The following is an 18008-nucleotide window of genomic DNA, read 5'->3' on the forward strand; positions in this document are numbered from 1 at the left end:
ATTATATTTGTATTGGTCATTTTAATCATTGTGCGAAAGAAATAGCATCGTATCATATAATTTGAATCTATTACATGCAAGAAAAACAAATTATTGCTGAGAAGTCTAAATCAAAACCGAGATACACATTCAAATATTAAAAATATCCGGGTTTCTTTTTATCAAATTTTAAACGATAATTTCTGTTTAATGTTTAATTTTAACATTACAACGTTAGACTAACTGTGAATAGTACAAACGTATTGTTAGTAACGATAGACTATTGTAACTTGCACTATTTCTAATCCCTTAAAAGTCATATGCGTGTAAGAACTCTTGCATAATTATCACTAGAGAAAAAGGAAACACCTGTTTGGACACAGAAAGTAAAAGAAAGTAAAGAATTTACCGCACCATAATATGACCACCTCGTCCATCAGAATTCCTCAATCATGTACAATATAGCGAAAAGAAAAGGTACCAATAAAATCAAACCCATTTTAGCGTTTTAAATCTAAACATTCGACAACCAAACCTATATAAACTTAGACTAGAATTTCATGTAAACACTGTTAGAATAACTTCGAGCTACCAATTCAAGGCCACGGCCAACCTCGAGGACGATAGTCGATCATCTTGTTGCCTGCAATAATCACTCGAAATACGAAGAATGGGTCAGATGACATTTTTTAATGAAACATTTCTGTTAAGTGAGGAGACTTTTATCCATGAAGCACTGCTTCCTTTTTTTGTAGTGATAAATAATTGACTTTGAATATATTTTGTACTTAAATGTTTTGTCTGTTGTAACATTTATCTTACCCAATAAACAGTAGTTGCGGATTGTCAACTTTTCGCTTTTATATTTTATTTGCAATGACTACGTGCCACATACCAAATGTATTTTATTAAACAACAAAAAACATGAAAAACATTTTTTCTGCCATAAAATAAATTTATTCCGAATGAATATACAAACAAATTGACCTATCCAACAACCATGTTACTATTGGCTGTTTTTCTGACCAAAGTGGGAAGATAATGGTTCCAAAATCGAATCCTCTCTGGGTTAACATTATATGCTGGTGCTATGTTGATGTTCAAGTTTTGATATAACCTTCCAACTGAGTCATACCTAGGCCAGTAGGGCACTCCTGGACCGTTCGGCGAGCTGGACAAATAAAGGGAGAAGAAAGCAAATACATGCATAGTTATAAGGAAATACAGAAAAAGATCCATCTTGAAGAAGAGCACGTGTAGATGAGAATAAAATATAAGATAGAAAAATCCTATGCAACCTTTCAAATTCTTCCAGTGCTCCGGATTAAAATTATCTCCCTTCTAAAATTCTAAAATAATTCTTTTTATATCTAATTATTCCGAACTCACGGATAATAATCAATTTTTGAATCTTAAATTTGTTACCATATTTCAAATAATTCATTTTGACTGGAAACCATTTGAGAAGTAAATTAGCATTATTAATTGACTTAATAATAAATTATGATGATAAAATGTCTCGTTGAACAATTTTAATCAAGAATAAGTACATATTTTAACATGGAAAATTATGACTAATTCAAAAAAGTACTCAAAATTAATTTCTGTAGACACATCAGTTGAATAATTGTTCTAGATTTGCTTACTTTTTCGCATTATTTCGCTCATTTATCCAATACAAAAATATGACTCGTGAATAAATTTGGAACCTCTTTTATGTTTCAAATCAAAAAGGTAAGTAGTTCTTAAATTATTCTGTGAAACAAAAACAAACAAAAATAGACAAACAAGAATACCCACCCTCTCTTTGCAAAATTCGTCCAATATTTGATCATATTAACCGTCAGCATTGCATCAGCCTGAGAATCGGGTTTCGATACTGGCCATGGAAGTCTTGGTCCAAAAATATATGGAATCTCGGCGGCATGCCAAGCCCCTTTGAACCAACTTGGCTCCGGGAATGATGTATCGGGATATTCTCTGGTAAACATATACTGGTAGGTGTTTCTTCCCATAGTCAGTCCAGGGAGTGAGTGACAGTCTAAAGCTTTGACAGCTGGAGCAACCATAAAGACATCCGTGTACATTTCAACGATACTTCTACTCTGCTCAATTTCATCAGTTCTGCTGTATTGCTTACATATAGCGTCGGAAACGTCACTATTCCTGTTATAGAAATCCTTTGCGATCTCTCGTGCGTATGCATTACAAAGCACTGCCGTCGGAACGGCGCGAGAATAATTAAAATGATATTGTTTTTCGAGGGAAATCATAAATTCGTCGTATATAAGGGATCCTTCAGAATCCGTATTGCCAATTATGACATCGAGAGAACGAAAGAAACTGGATTCAATCGACGAGGAATTAGCTATCATAGCACTGGGATGTTGCTTGATCAGTTCTCCATCGACTACAGGGGCAGTTGGACTGTTAAGTATATAGTTTCCGTACTTAAAAACGTCAGTGTTAATTTGAGCTTGCATAATTTCTTTTGCATTTTTCCGTCTGAAGCATTCAATTAACTTTTCAGTATCAAACGTTATGTCGTTTTCATTAAGACAATTGAGATAGATACCGTACCCTCTGGCATATTTTGGGGACTCTACACTTAATGCAAAAGGCACATTTCCTGTACCACTCTCAGCGATGACCCGTTGGAATAGACCTTGATTTTCTGCAATAAGAGCATGTATTCCGACACTAAACCCTCCGGCAGATTCACCAAAAATTGTTATATAGCTTGGGTCACCACCAAATGCCCTTATGTTGTTCTTTACCCACTGCATTGCTAGTCTTTGATCCCACAGCCCGTAGTTACCACGCGAGGCGTTATCCATTGTACTGAGGAATCCTAATATTCCTAATCGGTAGTTTACGGTCACCACCACGACATCCCCTACAGTAACAAGGTTAGAGGCATCATAGCCAAACGACTGGCCTAAGGTATACCCTCCACCGTGGATCCAGATCATAACACTTTTAGTGTTGTTTAGAGAGGCGTTGCTTGGTGTATAAACGTTTAAATGCAGACAGTCCTCGGACATTTCTGAATTCGGTAAAGAAGGAAAGATATATTCCGTCCGCTGATAGCAGGACGGTCCAAAAGAAGAACCATCTAAAACATTTGTCCATCTGCCGAATGGAACCGGTTTACGCAGTCTCAGATCTCCGACAGGAGGTTTAGCATAGGGGATTTTACGGTACTGGTACATCATCTTGCCCCGATTCTGTACACCAATCCCACGAATAGGTCCCGACGCTGAATCAATTGTTCGGTAACTCTGACTGTTGACCGCAGAGAAACAGGATGCAACAAACAGCAGAACTATAGGGTACCAAACCATACTGCCAACTGAAATAACAATCCATTGTGACTTTGATATTTGATTTGCAAATTGCTTATCGAATTGTGTCTCTGTTTTCTTAGTTATGTATCTCGGGTTAAAGCTATCACGCAATATGAACGGAACACATACACAGGCTACTACGCCTTAAACATTTGTAATAAATACAGTAAGCCAAAACTGAATTACGCTGCAAAGTAACGGTCACGTAGGCGCTCATAAATACCAACATTCACGACTTATGACTTTAAACTGACAACGAAATCGATAAAGTGCATTTATGCGGTTAGATAATTTGTTCAAATTTTATTCATGAAAAAACCCTGATTGAGCTGCATTTGTGATTTGAAATACAGTTCCATACTGATATGTACATCTATTTGGTGTTTTGTTTGAAGTAAAAAGAATACTTAGTCCAAATCAGTATTAGATTAATAATATGCTTTGTGTACGAGACAATATAAATACCTCTATTGAGGAGAATAACAACAAATGTAATGTAAAATCTAAACATGTGAATAGTGTAAGGTTATATAACGATAAAACAGAAATAACATTTCTCACAAAATATTAGAAATAATTGACGTCAAATACGATCCATAAAATAAGCTTGTATTTCTTATAAAAAATCGTATGAAAACAGTTTTTTGTAAATATGTGCCTTGCAATCAATGATATTAACCACTTTTTAAGGGGATTTGAAAACGTGTTATTTATCATCATCATTAATGGTGCAACTGTTTCATTGAACTGTGTATTCACAAACAATTCAAGCAATTAGTTGTTGTACTTCATGCTTATATATCATTTTAAATAAAATTGAATTTGGTAGATATATGTATTTTTAAAAAAAACAAATTTCATCTTCCTTCAGATTATTTATTGAACAAGTCGGGTTTGATATAAACCAGAAAAGATAATTGAAATTTATTATTTGTAAAGAAAACAAATAATTTAACTGAAAAATGAATACAAGTTACTAGCTGAAATTTATTAGGCGTGTAGGCCCACCTAAGGGCACAAAGTCGGAGAATGGTTTATGATGATACGTTATATATTCTGGCGAGGTTACAAAACTAACTGATTGGTTTCGAAAGCAAAAGTGTTCTTTCAAATATATGTGTGGATATAGATAACTTCCCTACGACATATCGTGTTATTTCTGTTGATTTATTTTACAGGTTGTCTGATTCTTCTTTAACTTTCTGAATTTATACAATTTTCTAGATGAATGCATCCTCGAAATTCCAGGGGTAAAGTTCTCTAACGTTCCCTGCGCCCGTGGATTATTTCATGACGAAATCAATACAGATGTCACTAATAGAGCCTTCACTTCAAGTTAATATTGTTGACGTTGTAATATGTTTTTATTTTATCAATAAACGTTTTATAGATAAGAAATAAGCATTACTTTCCAAAGTATTGAGATGAAATACAAACAACACCTACCTTGATCGACGCCTGTTGTTAACTAGGTACCTGACCGATGGATGAGTAATCTTAATAAACAGATAAGGCATGACCATTAAAGCCGTTTGGAATATTTGACCTCATCTATATATATCTTATCATTATATGTATTGTGACATAATCATTTTAAACTACAGATAAACACGCAGAATGACCCATTTTTTAACATGCTCCCTATAAGGTAGTGTCAAATAATCCCAAACTGATACTGTAAAATAGTTTTAATAAGGAAATGTGAAAAAGACTCGTAGATTTAGATATTCTAGAAGTCCAAATATGGTAATGTACCAGTCTTATATGGTAGTGTACCAGTCTTTCTATATGGTAGTGTAACATATTCCTTTATGAAAGTGTAACATTATCCTATATGGTAGTGTAATGCGATCCTTTATGGTAGTGTTATTATATGGGTGTGAGGGAAATATCACTTTTATTGTCCCCAAAGACATTGACTATTTCCCGAGGCGAAGCCAAGGGAAATAGTAAATGTCAAGGGGGACAATAAAAGTGCCTTTTCCCGAAATACCCATAAAATAACTGTGTTATAATACCAACAAGAAAAATCCATTTCTTTTGTAAAGATGCATATAATAAAGCAAAATTTGTCTCAATGAAACTAAGTACGTCTGCTTCGTCTGGGTCTCGGAAACGCTTACGGAATTTATCGCAGTGTATGTGATGGAAGTAGAGATGTTCCGAAGGAACACGACAAATGCAATGTCCAATCAGAATGAACGAAGCTAAAAATCCTGCCAAAATTTGAATGCATGTTAAAAAGCTCATTCCGGGTAAATAGCTCTAATGACCATTACCTGGTAAATAGTTTCCTGAACAAGAGGCCTGTGGGCCTTAACGGTCACCTGATGTATTTATACAGAGAGTTGATTTTGTTTTTAACATGAACAAAAATAGTATTCAAAGTGACAAAAAAAAAACAATAAAACCATCTTATTCAATATCTAGCATACAGATTTAAGACTAAAAAGTATTTGAAACTAGCACCTCTGATTCTAAACAAGGAAAATGAAGATATTTTAGCACAGAGACACCTTTGGGCCCTACCCTACAGCCCTTGGGGCTAGGGCTGGCTCAAACTTTTCAAAGTATCAAACTGTCAACTCAGGGTTATAATTCAAATCAAGTTATTAACAAGTAATATTCAAAGTATCATTTTCCATTATAAACCATAATAATTTTTGCCCCCCCCCCCCCTCCTTCCCTAGGGGGTAAACTTGAGACTCATAAACCTTAAGACCCTTCCATCTATGAAGAGTGTTTGATTCTANCAAAAGTTTAATACAGGAAATGTTTGACTTCTCATAGGTGTACATCCTTAAGTGTAACATATTTCTATATGGTAATGCAACCTATTTCTATATAGTAGTTAAGATATTTCTATAAAGTAGTGTAACCTATTTCTATAAAGAAGTGTAACCTATTTCTATATGGCAGTGCAACATAATTCTATGTATAACATTATCCTTTGATTCGTTCTTTTGATCACAATACAAAATGCTAACTGGTGAACATTGAAACAATAAGATTTTGTTATCAGGCTATTCGTTAATTTTTTGTTTTGTTGTTCTGTGCAAATGGAGGTATAACCGAAACAAGGCAGTCATTCTGAAAACCTTTCGACTTTCGATACGTCATCTATATGGCCCTAAAGGTAATGAATTGGAATCGACAGTATGTATGACGATTTTGCAATATTGAGCGATTTCAATAGAATTCTGTTATTTACCATATGACCACCCTATTAATGCATTACGTAATAACATCACATAGTTGTTCCTTATGTTACGTGTTCTAAGCACTTGGATTGGAATGTTTTGCTGTAAATGATCAGTGGCACTTTTGGCCAACAAGGTAAAGTGTAGTCCTCCTCTTATGTATAAATTATGGTCCTCGTCGTCAAGCGATCATTTCATGAAGAGTTTATTAAAATCCATCTTATAGTCCGCCCCCAAACCCAATGGTTTGTCAGCATCTTTTGAGTGTCAATTCTTTATATCAGCACCTAAGACTGATTCGATCAAAGTTCGGGCTAGAATTATCAGAAGCTTACTACCTTTTGTACCATCCCACATCCACAGCATTCCCTTTTTTGCGCATTTTGAGCACTTTGCCCTACCACTTGTTGTACTTTGAAGTTTTAATCATTACATTCAGAGGAGAAGTTGATTGACGTCTATATTCTATGATTTCTTTAATCACCCATTGATAATTATCATAAAAGTTCTGTGATGGTTGATTAAGGTATGTAACATACATAATGTATGTGGCAGACTTTCAATTCAGTTATGATTAACGTTTCGAATTATTCCAAAGTCAAACTGTGGAAGGCAGCAGCACCATAATAGTAACATGTAGATATACCCGAAGTTTTCATTATATCCGACCCAAAATATATACACGGTAGCAAATATTGATTTATTAAAATGATCCTTTTATAATTAATTCACACCAATATTTTGCTAACGAAACAGGAAGGTCTTTCAAATATCTAAATCAAAAGAATCCGTACCTTCCGTTTAATAGGAATTTTACAGTTCCTATAAAAAAAAAACATGCATTGGATTAATTGAATAATTAGTTAATTGGAATATATATGAATTAATCATGACCCAAGTTATCTTCCTTTCAGCAAATTAGCGTTTATACTTGACGGGGCATTGAATATTACTATTTTATATACATAATAAAGATGTTAAAGATGAGGTTTAAGCTATAACAAATGTATTGCCAATGACTAAATGTAACAAGTTAGTTATACAAATCTGAGTAATCACAGAAAAGTTGGTAAACACAAACTTTATTTCCAAAATGCAAACATCACAAAATCATTACAATAACTCGTACAACGTGATTATCCTACAACGACATTTGGAGTATTCTTCACCAGTGATGGAAGGTACTGGTTCCAGAACTGAACCCTATCCAGCGTCACGTGATATTCTGGTGAAATGTTGCTGTCCAGGCGTTGATAGAGCCCGCCTATTGGGTCGTATCTAGGCCAATAGGGAAGACCGGGACCATTCGGGGAACTGTTGGATGAAATGATTGAATCGTTATTTCAAATAAAATCAAATGTAAGTTTTAATTTGGATTTCAAACATTTACAGACGGATTATAGAAAAATCATATTTTCTATTCAAGATTGACCCAGGAATATTAGCTCAGAATATACATAATACTTTGCCTACTAATCGATTGCAAAATTGCTGATTAATGAAATGTTTCGTGGACCAAACTGAGACAGAAAGTAATTACGGATTGTCAAGTTGCTCAGAAATAGATCTTGATCATACCTAGACTGTGTTTAAACAAGCACGTGTAAATCTGAACCAAGTTAATAAGAAAAAGGAAAATACAGCAAAGCTGCAAGGGTACAAAATCTTTCATGAAAATCGCTTAGTGAGAGATGTCAGATAAGTGTCCAAACCTAGAACGGAACGGATCCCGTATACTTTCATTTATTCTTCATCACATGTTGACTGTTGCCACTGAATAAGTGTCCCAATGTACCAATAATGTAACTTTTTCATTGAACGTTTAAGTATCCGCAATTTGGTAATCATCTTAAAACTGCAAAATGTACATTGTATGCATTGAATGGAAAGTACAGTTCTGATTGAACAATTCTAAAAGTGATATTTTCACGGGGTTTTCCATGGTTAATTATATATACTGCACTGGTAAAAAATATTGATAGGGGTTTATTTTTTTATTTTTGTACATAGTATGCGGCCTCAATTTACAATAAGGTTTTCATGCATGGGGAAGAACCAGAAGTGGAGAAACAGTTAACAGATAAAACCCTTTCAGTATTTCGGGCCGCTTACGACTTGAAATAACCAAGATATTTAAACAGGCAAATATTTTGGTAGTTTTATCGAACTATGCATCGTCATCATACAGTGATATTTGCATTTTTCTATGGTTGAATTTTTTGTGGTTTTCGTCTTATTAAGAATTATGGTCATTTAAGTACGTGCCAGGTTTTGATGGTGAGGGAAATCCTGAGTACCGGGAGAAAAATCACCGACCTGCGGTAATAGTTGGAGATTGCTCTAAGTAGGCCTTTAACCCGCGATCCAGTCGCAGAGCGCTAGTGAACTCGGCCACCGCAACCCCCTTCTATGTTTTATCATTTTCTTGATTGTTATTTGATGTTCAAAGTAATATCGTGTTTTAGATTCCCACTGGAATTCCTCATTGAACTGCTGCAAGAAAAACAAGGTTATGTGAAAGTTATATTAACAATATGATACGTTAAAGTGGAAAGGGAAATAATGAACCAACACATACCCGTTCTTAGCAAAGTTGGTCCAATACGTCGTCATGATCAAAGAGAGTAACCGATCCACATTGTTTGTAGCACCGTCAAACTTGAACAGATACCTCAGTTCTAAGCCATGTCCCGCCCCAACAAACCATGACGGTCGGTTGTCCATTGTCTTTGTTACTTTGGTAAACATGAACTGATAAGTATTTCTGCCCATGGTCAGACCGGGGGATGAATGACAGTTGAGCGTGCTGACAGTAGGGGCTACCATAACTCCATCAGTGTACATGTTGATGACGTTTCTGCTCTGCTCAACGATATTATTGCTTCTGTACCTTTGACAAATGGCAACAGCAACAGCCTTGTTTCCATTGAAAAAGTCTTTTGAAAATACCGGCGAAAGCACATCACAGAGAATGCGAGTTGGTATAAAAAGTGAAGCATTGAAATTATATTCAGCTTCTAAGGACTCTATGCCGAGGTCGATCAGAAGCGAACCTTCAGCATCTGTATTGCCAAACATGGCATCCAAAGACCGGAAAAAATTTGAACCCGCCGAAGAGATATTGGCCATCACATCTTCAGGAAAAGACTTTATAAGATCCCCATCAACTACAGGGGCGTCTTTGAGTGGAATGTTATACTTTGTGTATTTTTTAACATCTAGATTCATTTGGGCTCGTAGAATTTCTGAAGCAGGTTTTTCTCTCAAACACTGAACAAGTCCAGCAGAATCGACGCTGATATCATTCGCATGGATACAGGTTAGAAATATACCATACCCTCTAGAAATGTTCTTCGCCTCTAAACTCAATGCTAAAACAGAATTAGCGGGCCCACTTTCTCCAATTACACGTTGGAACAGGCCTTGATTTTGTGGGTTAAGCGCATGTAACGCCACACTCATAGAGCCAGCTGATTCCCCAAAAAGTGTTACCGAGTCTGAATCACCACCGAAGGCTGCGATGTTTTGTTTTACCCATTGAATTGCAAGCAGCTGATCCCATAAGCCGTAATTTCCAAGAGAAGAATCGTCCATTGTACTGAGAAAACCTAGCAGTCCTAATCGGTAATTCACCGTGACGACAATAACATCCCCGATATTAGCGAGAGGGGAGGCGTCATATAAGGTCGCCTGTCCTGCAACGTAGCCTCCTCCGTGTATCCAAATCATCACACTCTTCTTGTTTGTTGGGGAAGCATTGGAAGGTGTGTACACATTCAGCTGGAGGCAGTCTTCAGACATTTCTCTGTTTTGAAGTGTAGCAGAAACATACTTTCGATCTTGTATGCAAGATGGACCAAATGAAGTTGCATCAAGGACATTTGTCCAGCCACCAAATGGAACCGGTTTCCGCAGTCTCAAATCTCCGACCGGGGGTTTAGCATAAGGAATATTTCGGTACTGATATACTAATTGGTCTCTGTTTTGTACGCTTATCCCCTTAACCGGTCCAGATGGTGTTCGTATTGTCTTGTAACTCGCACAATTTGCTACACTCGCACATACTGCCATTAGCACCAGCACAACTGGCGCACATACCGTCATTTTCGACGAATTTCTGAAAAGAAATATATAAGTCAATATGATAAACAAATTGTGTACGTACATCTGGATCTCCTGTCGCAGATGGTTACATGTATTAATTTATTCGATCAAAGCTTGTCAGGTGATGTAGTTCAGTTGTTGTAAAAACGGTTCCATGTCGCTGTCTTTTTACTTACAATTTGTTCGTGGTATTTTGTATATCAGAACCCTTAAAACATGTGTTTTAATTCTTGTGACTTTACTTCGTATTTCTAGTAAGTGTTTCCCAGATTATGAACGCGTTTAACATAATAACAATAAGATATACTTTATTCATCAATTTTGTTTTTCTCGCAAAAGAAGAGGTTCGGCGAACATTTAAGGATTTTTTGTTTTATTTCATGAAATTCTAAAATACATAATCTTAAATATGAAAATATTAGATATATTATAGTCGTTAAGAAATGAGGAAATTATGGTAATGACTTCAAAGCACGTGATGCGTACATCTGAACGGCCTTTTACGGGAACCTTGTCTAACTTACAGTTTCAATCATTTCGGTTTACACAGATTTATTATTATATCACAATCATAAAAATATTCTGTTTAAAAGATTTTCCACAAAAAGAATGAGAAAGTTTCCTATTAATTAAATTTCGCACATACGACATTATTTATAACTTTATGTCAATGCAGATAGTATTATCAGTTAGTGTAAAAGTAAATAAACATGCAACAAATTTNCGTGAGACCCCAGCGTCAAGAAATTCACATTTTTGGTAAAGCACCTTAAGACCCTTCCATCTATGAAGAGTATTTGATTCTACCATATCTGGGTCTTGAGAAGAAGATTTTTGAAATTTTAGACAATTTGACCCTTTTTGACCCGCCCCTCAGGCCCCTGGGGAGACCAACCAGGCCCCTATTTTTGTTGACCTTTGGCCATGGAAGATTTCTGCAAAATTTCATTGAAATTGGTTCATGGGTTTTGGAGAAGAAGATTTCGGATTTCGCACATACGACATTATTTATAACTTTATGTCAATGCAGATAGTATTATCAGTTAGTGTAAAAGTAAATAAACATGCAACAAATTTTTTACATATAACAGTAACCTTAATGAACTTTGTGAATCAAGCATCACACAATATGTTATAATATATATTGTAAACTTCGGTAATTGACAAAATATTTAATGAAGTCTTACCTGTATTGGCCAATCCGGTCGTATCAAGGATCACAGACCAAGTGGCAAATGTCGGCTTGGTAAGAAGGGTCAAGTGATCGATAAAGGCGATGCTTGCTTGATATTATATAATATTGGAGACATCAGGCTGGCTTCACGTACGCTGTGGACTTATAAATTATCTCATCTTCACTGATACGACAACAGGCAGCATTTGTGGACACGTGTACTATGATATCAAATTTACGTAAAACAAAATGTTGGCTATGAATGATTTCAATAAATTCGAATACAATTAAATTTTAAATCGCTTATATTTGTCAAATTAGTATGGCATTTATTTTAAGTTTAGAATCAATCCTAGANTAAACATGCAACAAAATTTTTACATATAACAATAACCTTAATGAACTTTGTGAATCAAGCATCACACAACATGTTATAATATATATTGTAAACTTCGGTAATTGACAAAATATTTAATGAAGTCTTACCTGTATTGGCAGATCACAGACCAAGTGGCAAATGTCGGCTTGGTAAGAAGGGTCAAGTGATCCCATAAAGGCGATGCTTGCTTGATATTATATAATATTGGAGACATCAGGCTGGCTTCACGTACGCTGTGGACTTACAAATTATCTTATCTTCACTGATACGACAACAGGCAGCATTTGTGGACACGTGTACTATGATATCAAATTTACGTAAAACAAAATGTTGGCTATGTATGATTTCAATCAATTCGAATACAGTTAAATTTTAAATCGCTTATATGCGTCAAATTAGTATGGCATTTATTTTAAGTTTAGAATCAATCCTAGAAATTCCTATCAATAACTGTCTTTTATTTGGATTGTCTTTAAAAATCGAACAATGTATTGACCATGTCGATCGCATATACCTCATGAAACTAAAAATGAACGTCACTACAGACTTTTCATCTTCTGCTTGCCTTGATCTTTACCTTCAACATGCTTACAAACAGGGGTGCCTTACTACTAAGCGTGAATGTTTTGATTTTCCGGTCGCGAAACTTCCTTTTCTTGATAGTGACAACCATGCTTCTCCAACAACGGTATTTACATGTCGTAGTCGATTCGGAATTTAGGAGTTATTTATTTGTTTGTTAGGGGTTTAACCTCCTTGCAATGGTCATTTAAAGATATATAAGGGAGGGAGACAGGGAAGATAAGGGTAGAAAGAAAAGAAGTATTGCAAAAGAGGCTGCTGATTGATTTTGCTTTCTTGAATGTCCTCTTCAAAGACGACACAGAAGAAAACCCCAGATTCTGCAAAGGGACCAATATTAGTCGTCTCTTACGACAACATACAGCGACATCTTCTTTCCTAAATCTACAGGTGGGATTTGCGTGATAAATGTCGACTGCTGAAAATTTCGAGAGATGCAAGTGGATGAATTATATGGGAAAACTGTATGTTCGTTATTATTATCTTATTATAATTCTTCAGTTGATATGAAGGTGTATGTTTTGATTGTGCTCATTATATTTCGATGTTGCTTCGTCATCAGTGCTCCTGTTCTCTCTTTGAGAACGTGATATTACTTGGGTTTGACCTAGATCTAGTTTACATAGTTGGTGTCGTCGATGTAAGTATTTCCTTTATTCACATTTTGCCCTAGTTTGCTCGATTGTGAGTTCACGTTTTGAGTGATGCAATTGCACATCAAGAATAATTTAAAGAAACAAGATGTTCTGAACCATTTCTTGTTTTTTATATTTTATATATTTCATTGAAATATCTAATNTTTCTTTCCTCAAACCTACAGGTGGGATTTGCGTGATAAATGTCGACTGCTGAAAATTTTGAGAGATGCAAGTGGATGAAATTATATGGGAAAACTGTATGTTCGTTATTATTATCTTATTATAATTCTTCAGTTGATATGAAGGTATATGTTTTGATTGTGCTCATTATATTTCGGTGTTGCTTCGTCATCAGTGCTCCTGTTCTCTCTTTGAGAACGTGATATTACTTGGATTTGACCTAGATCTAGTTTACATAGTTGGTGTCGTCGATGTAAGTTTTTCCTTTATTCACATTTTGCCCTAGTTTGCTCGATTGTGAGTTCACGTTTTGAGTGATGCAATTGCACATTCAGAATAATTTAAAGAAACAATATGTTCTGAAACATTTCTTGTTTTTTATATTTTATATATTTCATTGAAATATCTAATATTTTATAGTATCAATATCGATGTAAGTATCGTTTATGCGATAACCGGGCATCATTGTCGGGATATGCTAATCACATTATTATACGTGGAAAACAGTATGTTTGTATACAGCAGCTTATAAATAATGATATACTGTAAACGCGTTTTTTGAGGTGCTGTCTGGAACAGTACTAGTACGAAGTACACGTACGTAATAAATGGTATGGAGTTGATCGCCGCTTAGTTCATCAATGATTTGATATTTATCAAAACATAACAGGACCTTGATACAAACAACGTACCCATTGCATGGTAATTAATGGGTAACTGGTAACAGGTGAGGCTGCTTTGTTAACGTTTTATATGTGTGTACAGTACGTACATGTATATGTATATATACCAACACACATATCGATTAAGGCCGTTTCAAAACAATGCGTTTATTACTGTTAGAGAAATAGATAACCATACTAATCCGACTGAAACATGGAAACATCCTTTTAATCTGGCCATTTCTTAATTTATACATGTATCAACTACGATACCTAACGCTATTATCGCACAGTTTTTCATCGGCACATTGTGTAACCCATTACTGTATATATTCTTCAAAAGGCTAACGACGAACTACGTGGTGGGGGGTTTTCATGTAAGTTACATCTTTTACTTTTGATTGGAAAATATAATGTGTATACATATTTATATAGCACAGCTAGTTGTACCTATTTTACTGGTCAATTGTCTAAAGAAGATAACAGAGTAAAATTACACTAATCGACACATGTTAATATGTTGCTGATATACTCTTTAAATCGAATGTGTGTCAAAATGATTCACCGTTCAGGTTGCTCGTACTGGTTAAACGTTAGATAGCGATAGCGTTTTTCTGTTGCTAGTGTGTTTACGATTATTTTTAATGCAACTGGCACAGAAAGACAGGCGGAACAGGTAAATATGTGTGTCATCTACCTCAATTATTGATCGTTTATAATACTTGTAATTTAAACATACAAGTTAAACTAAAATCAAAACTTAAAAGTTCATTGTTTTGGAGTTGCAATATGTCACTATGTATTGCTAAACTATGCGTAGTGTTAACATTATAACATTATGTTTGTTTATATTATCGTGTACATGTCTTATGTGATTTCTGTTCTCGTTTTCATAGACATTATGGGGATGACGATTGCAATATGGCTTCTAATGATGTCATTCATAGCATCTGATGTGGATTGTCAAATATTCAATAGTGTGAACACATCGTTGGGACCTGTAAGGGGACTGAAGACATCTGTCCTAACCGGAAACATATACCAGTTCCGTGCAATTCCTTATGGAAAAGCTCCGATGGGAGAACTAAGACTTCGCAAACCGGAACCATTCGGGAAATGGTCTGGAACCTATGATGCAACGAAATTCGGTCCAAGTTGTGTGCAGGATATGAATACATTTAGAGTTGGAGATAATTTCTTACCCAACTACAACATCTCCGAAGACTGTTTGCAGCTCAATATATTCGTTCCAACATCAGCGTCTCCTACCAACAGGAAGTCTGTGATAGTGTGGCTGTACGGTGGTGCTTTTGTGTCTGGACAAAGCGGTCTGTACGACGGTTCTTATTTGACCTTTATTGGTGACGTCATAGTGGTCACTTTGAACTACCGTGTTGGTATTCTAGGTTTTTACAGTACAGGGGATGACGCTGCACCTGGTAACTATGGACTGTGGGATCAGTTACTGGCAATAAGATGGATAAAAGACAATATTGAGGCTTTTGGTGGAAATTCTAACTCCATAACACTGTTTGGCGAATCAGCAGGAGCTATGAGCGCGTCTATTCATGCTCTTAACCCAAACAATAAAGGACTCTTCCACAGGGCAATCTTTGAGAGTGGAACAGCGAATCAGGAAGCCGCATTTAACCTTGAGATTCCTGCATATGCTCAAGAGTATGGTATTCTTCTTAACTGCACAAATGATAACAACAAACACCCTAACACAACTGAGATGGTGGATTGCATTCGCACAAGATCCGTACAAGAAATATTAAAAAGTCAACAAGAGCACGTGGTGAAGAAATACGGTGAGTTCATCCTGGATTTCAGCATATTCCCGGTAGTGGACGGAGACCTAATTCCAATTCATCCCATGATTATTATTAAGAATGCCTCCTCGCCAGCATACCAGTTCCTTCAATCTCTTGATGTTATTGGAGGAACAAACAGCGGAGAAGGCTCACTGTTGATAGATTACCATGGGAAAAGCATGGAAAGGCTTTGGGGACTGAACTTAACAGAGGGCATATCAACTGACGATTTCTGTTCCAAAATAGCAACAGAAATTGCCAAGGACTTCTATCACAACCGTTTGCATGTAGCTAAGGAGATTTGTCTGATGTATACGTCTGATGTTAGTGACCAAGACCAAGCACTAAATGTTACTAAGATGTATGGCGATATGGTGATGCAGGCTCCAACTGTCTCCTACCTTGACAGACATGCCAAAGACAACACACAAAGCAACACATTCCAGTATCTTTTATCCCATGAAAACTGTATAAAGTACCACCGGGATCCATCTTGGTTCAAGGGTTTTCCACACGCCAGTGACCTGCCCTACTTGTTCAGGCCAAATTACATTGGTACACTGATCAATGCGGATTGTCCTGAGGATACGAAATTGTCTGACAGATTTATCAAATACTGGAGTAATTTTGCGAAGACTGGGTATGTATTTCTACATTTCAGAAAGAACATTGGCTGTGTGTTTTAAGAAACTACTAGATATTGAATGAGATGGTATCAAAACTTTTATTTGATTAAATATCATGTTTTGTAATGTTCTGGAAAGAATCAATTATCAATCATAAGCATTTGGTTTTTGTATTCCATTATTCACATAAACATCAACACTTAAATAGGCGAGAACTAAAATGCATTTACCTTCATAGAAAAGGAATTCACAGTTTCTAAATTAATATATTAATAGATATGAAAAGTTCCAGATAAAATATTCTCGGATCAACCTTACGAAATAAAATGACATTTTCGCTAACTTATCTCTTAAAACACTGACCTTCAAAGTTCTGAAATTTATAAAAGAATAACTGATCGTGCTTTAACTCGTTGGATATACATGTATATGTATGTATATCTATTTTAAAAGCGATCCGAACGGTGCTGGACTACCGGACTGGCCTATGTATAACCTGACGAGTTATAGGTACTTGAACCTGAACAACAACGCCACTGATGAAGGAAGATTGTATTGGGATAGAGTTCAATTCTGGAACATCCACTTACAATACGCAAGGATGGACAAAATAAACAGCAGTGACACGCAAATCAACGGCAGCTATAGCCAGATTCATTATAGCAGCATCGTCTACATTGTAACAGCACTGCTCGTGGTCTTCCTGGTGCCGAGAGGCGTGCTGTGAACAATCGTTGTACACTCAGTTAATCATTATATATAGACATATAGATGACAATGATTACGTTGATAAATGAACTGTTGAGATACCAAAATAACTTGTACATGCACATCAACACATCAGTACAAGATTAAATAAAATAAAAACATAGTATTTGATGTATTTTGCTTAAACAACTGATGTTCGTTCTCCAACGTGTTCAAATCAGCATACAAATTTATTTCAATTAGTTTGTATTAAGCATAAACCTGTGTAAATAACACTCTATTCAGAATCGAAATACGGCGTTTTGTTGTGTTTGTGTAAACAGGTTTCACTGTTAAACATTTACAATATTCAGTATGGTGTTTGTTTAAGATATTTGGACAAAGTATTCTCCTTTGTTGTTTAAATACACTTTTTGAAAAAAAAGTTCGAAAATAAATTGAAGACAGCACAAGGCAACAAATCATGAACGAGACCTATTAACTGACAGTTTGTATCAAATTAACGATCTTAATTTATGAAAAAAGGCAATAAAATCCAAACGAAGAAACAGTTATTGACCCGATATCAAAATCACAAATATCGTATGTATTAAGTATGTACATATGTAGCAACCT

The 18008-nt window shown here is 35.6% G+C and overlaps 2 protein-coding genes across 2 annotated transcripts; one reads left to right on the forward strand and one right to left on the reverse strand.

Moving 5' to 3' along the window:
• Nucleotides 1-923: 923 nt before the first annotated feature.
• On the reverse strand, nucleotides 924-11866 carry LOC110464488. Its single transcript, XM_021519737.1, has 6 exons — nucleotides 11818-11866; nucleotides 9105-10643; nucleotides 7672-7840; nucleotides 6538-6628; nucleotides 1780-3331; nucleotides 924-1150 (listed from the first exon to the last, which is right to left on the reverse strand). Exons 2-6 carry the CDS (start codon nucleotides 10628-10630, stop codon nucleotides 967-969), a joined length of 3522 nt encoding a protein of 1173 aa, XP_021375412.1. The 5' UTR covers nucleotides 10631-10643; nucleotides 11818-11866; the 3' UTR covers nucleotides 924-966.
• Nucleotides 11867-14837: 2971 nt separating this feature from the next.
• On the forward strand, nucleotides 14838-17678 carry LOC110464502 (carboxylesterase 3-like). Its single transcript, XM_021519753.1, has 3 exons — nucleotides 14838-14921; nucleotides 15142-16699; nucleotides 17139-17678. Exons 2-3 carry the CDS (start codon nucleotides 15147-15149, stop codon nucleotides 17410-17412), a joined length of 1827 nt encoding a protein of 608 aa, XP_021375428.1. The 5' UTR covers nucleotides 14838-14921; nucleotides 15142-15146; the 3' UTR covers nucleotides 17413-17678.
• Nucleotides 17679-18008: the final 330 nt, after the last annotated feature.

The sequence above is a fragment of the Mizuhopecten yessoensis genome, unplaced genomic scaffold (genome assembly GCF_002113885.1).
Source record: "Mizuhopecten yessoensis strain PY_sf001 unplaced genomic scaffold, ASM211388v2 scaffold10997, whole genome shotgun sequence".
Taxonomy (NCBI): domain Eukaryota; kingdom Metazoa; phylum Mollusca; class Bivalvia; order Pectinida; family Pectinidae; genus Mizuhopecten; species Mizuhopecten yessoensis.

Bases quoted from the DNA above. Each gene is read 5' to 3' on its own strand.
- LOC110464488 (XM_021519737.1), bottom strand. From the start codon at position 10,630: ATGACGGTATGTGCGCCAGTTGTGCTGGTGCTAATGGCAGTATGTGCG. The intron at 6,629-7,671 runs GTAGGATAATCA...GATCATTTACAG, and splicing joins AGAATACTCCAAATGTCGTT to CAAAACATTCCAATCCAAGT. The intron at 1,151-1,779 runs GTGGGTATTCTT...TTATTTGTCCAG, and splicing joins ACGAATTTTGCAAAGAGAGG to CTCGCCGAACGGTCCAGGAG.
- LOC110464502 (XM_021519753.1), top strand. From the start codon at position 15,147: ATGGGGATGACGATTGCAATATGGCTTCTAATGATGTCATTCATAGCA. The intron at 16,700-17,138 runs GTATGTATTTCT...CTATTTTAAAAG, and splicing joins AGTAATTTTGCGAAGACTGG to CGATCCGAACGGTGCTGGAC.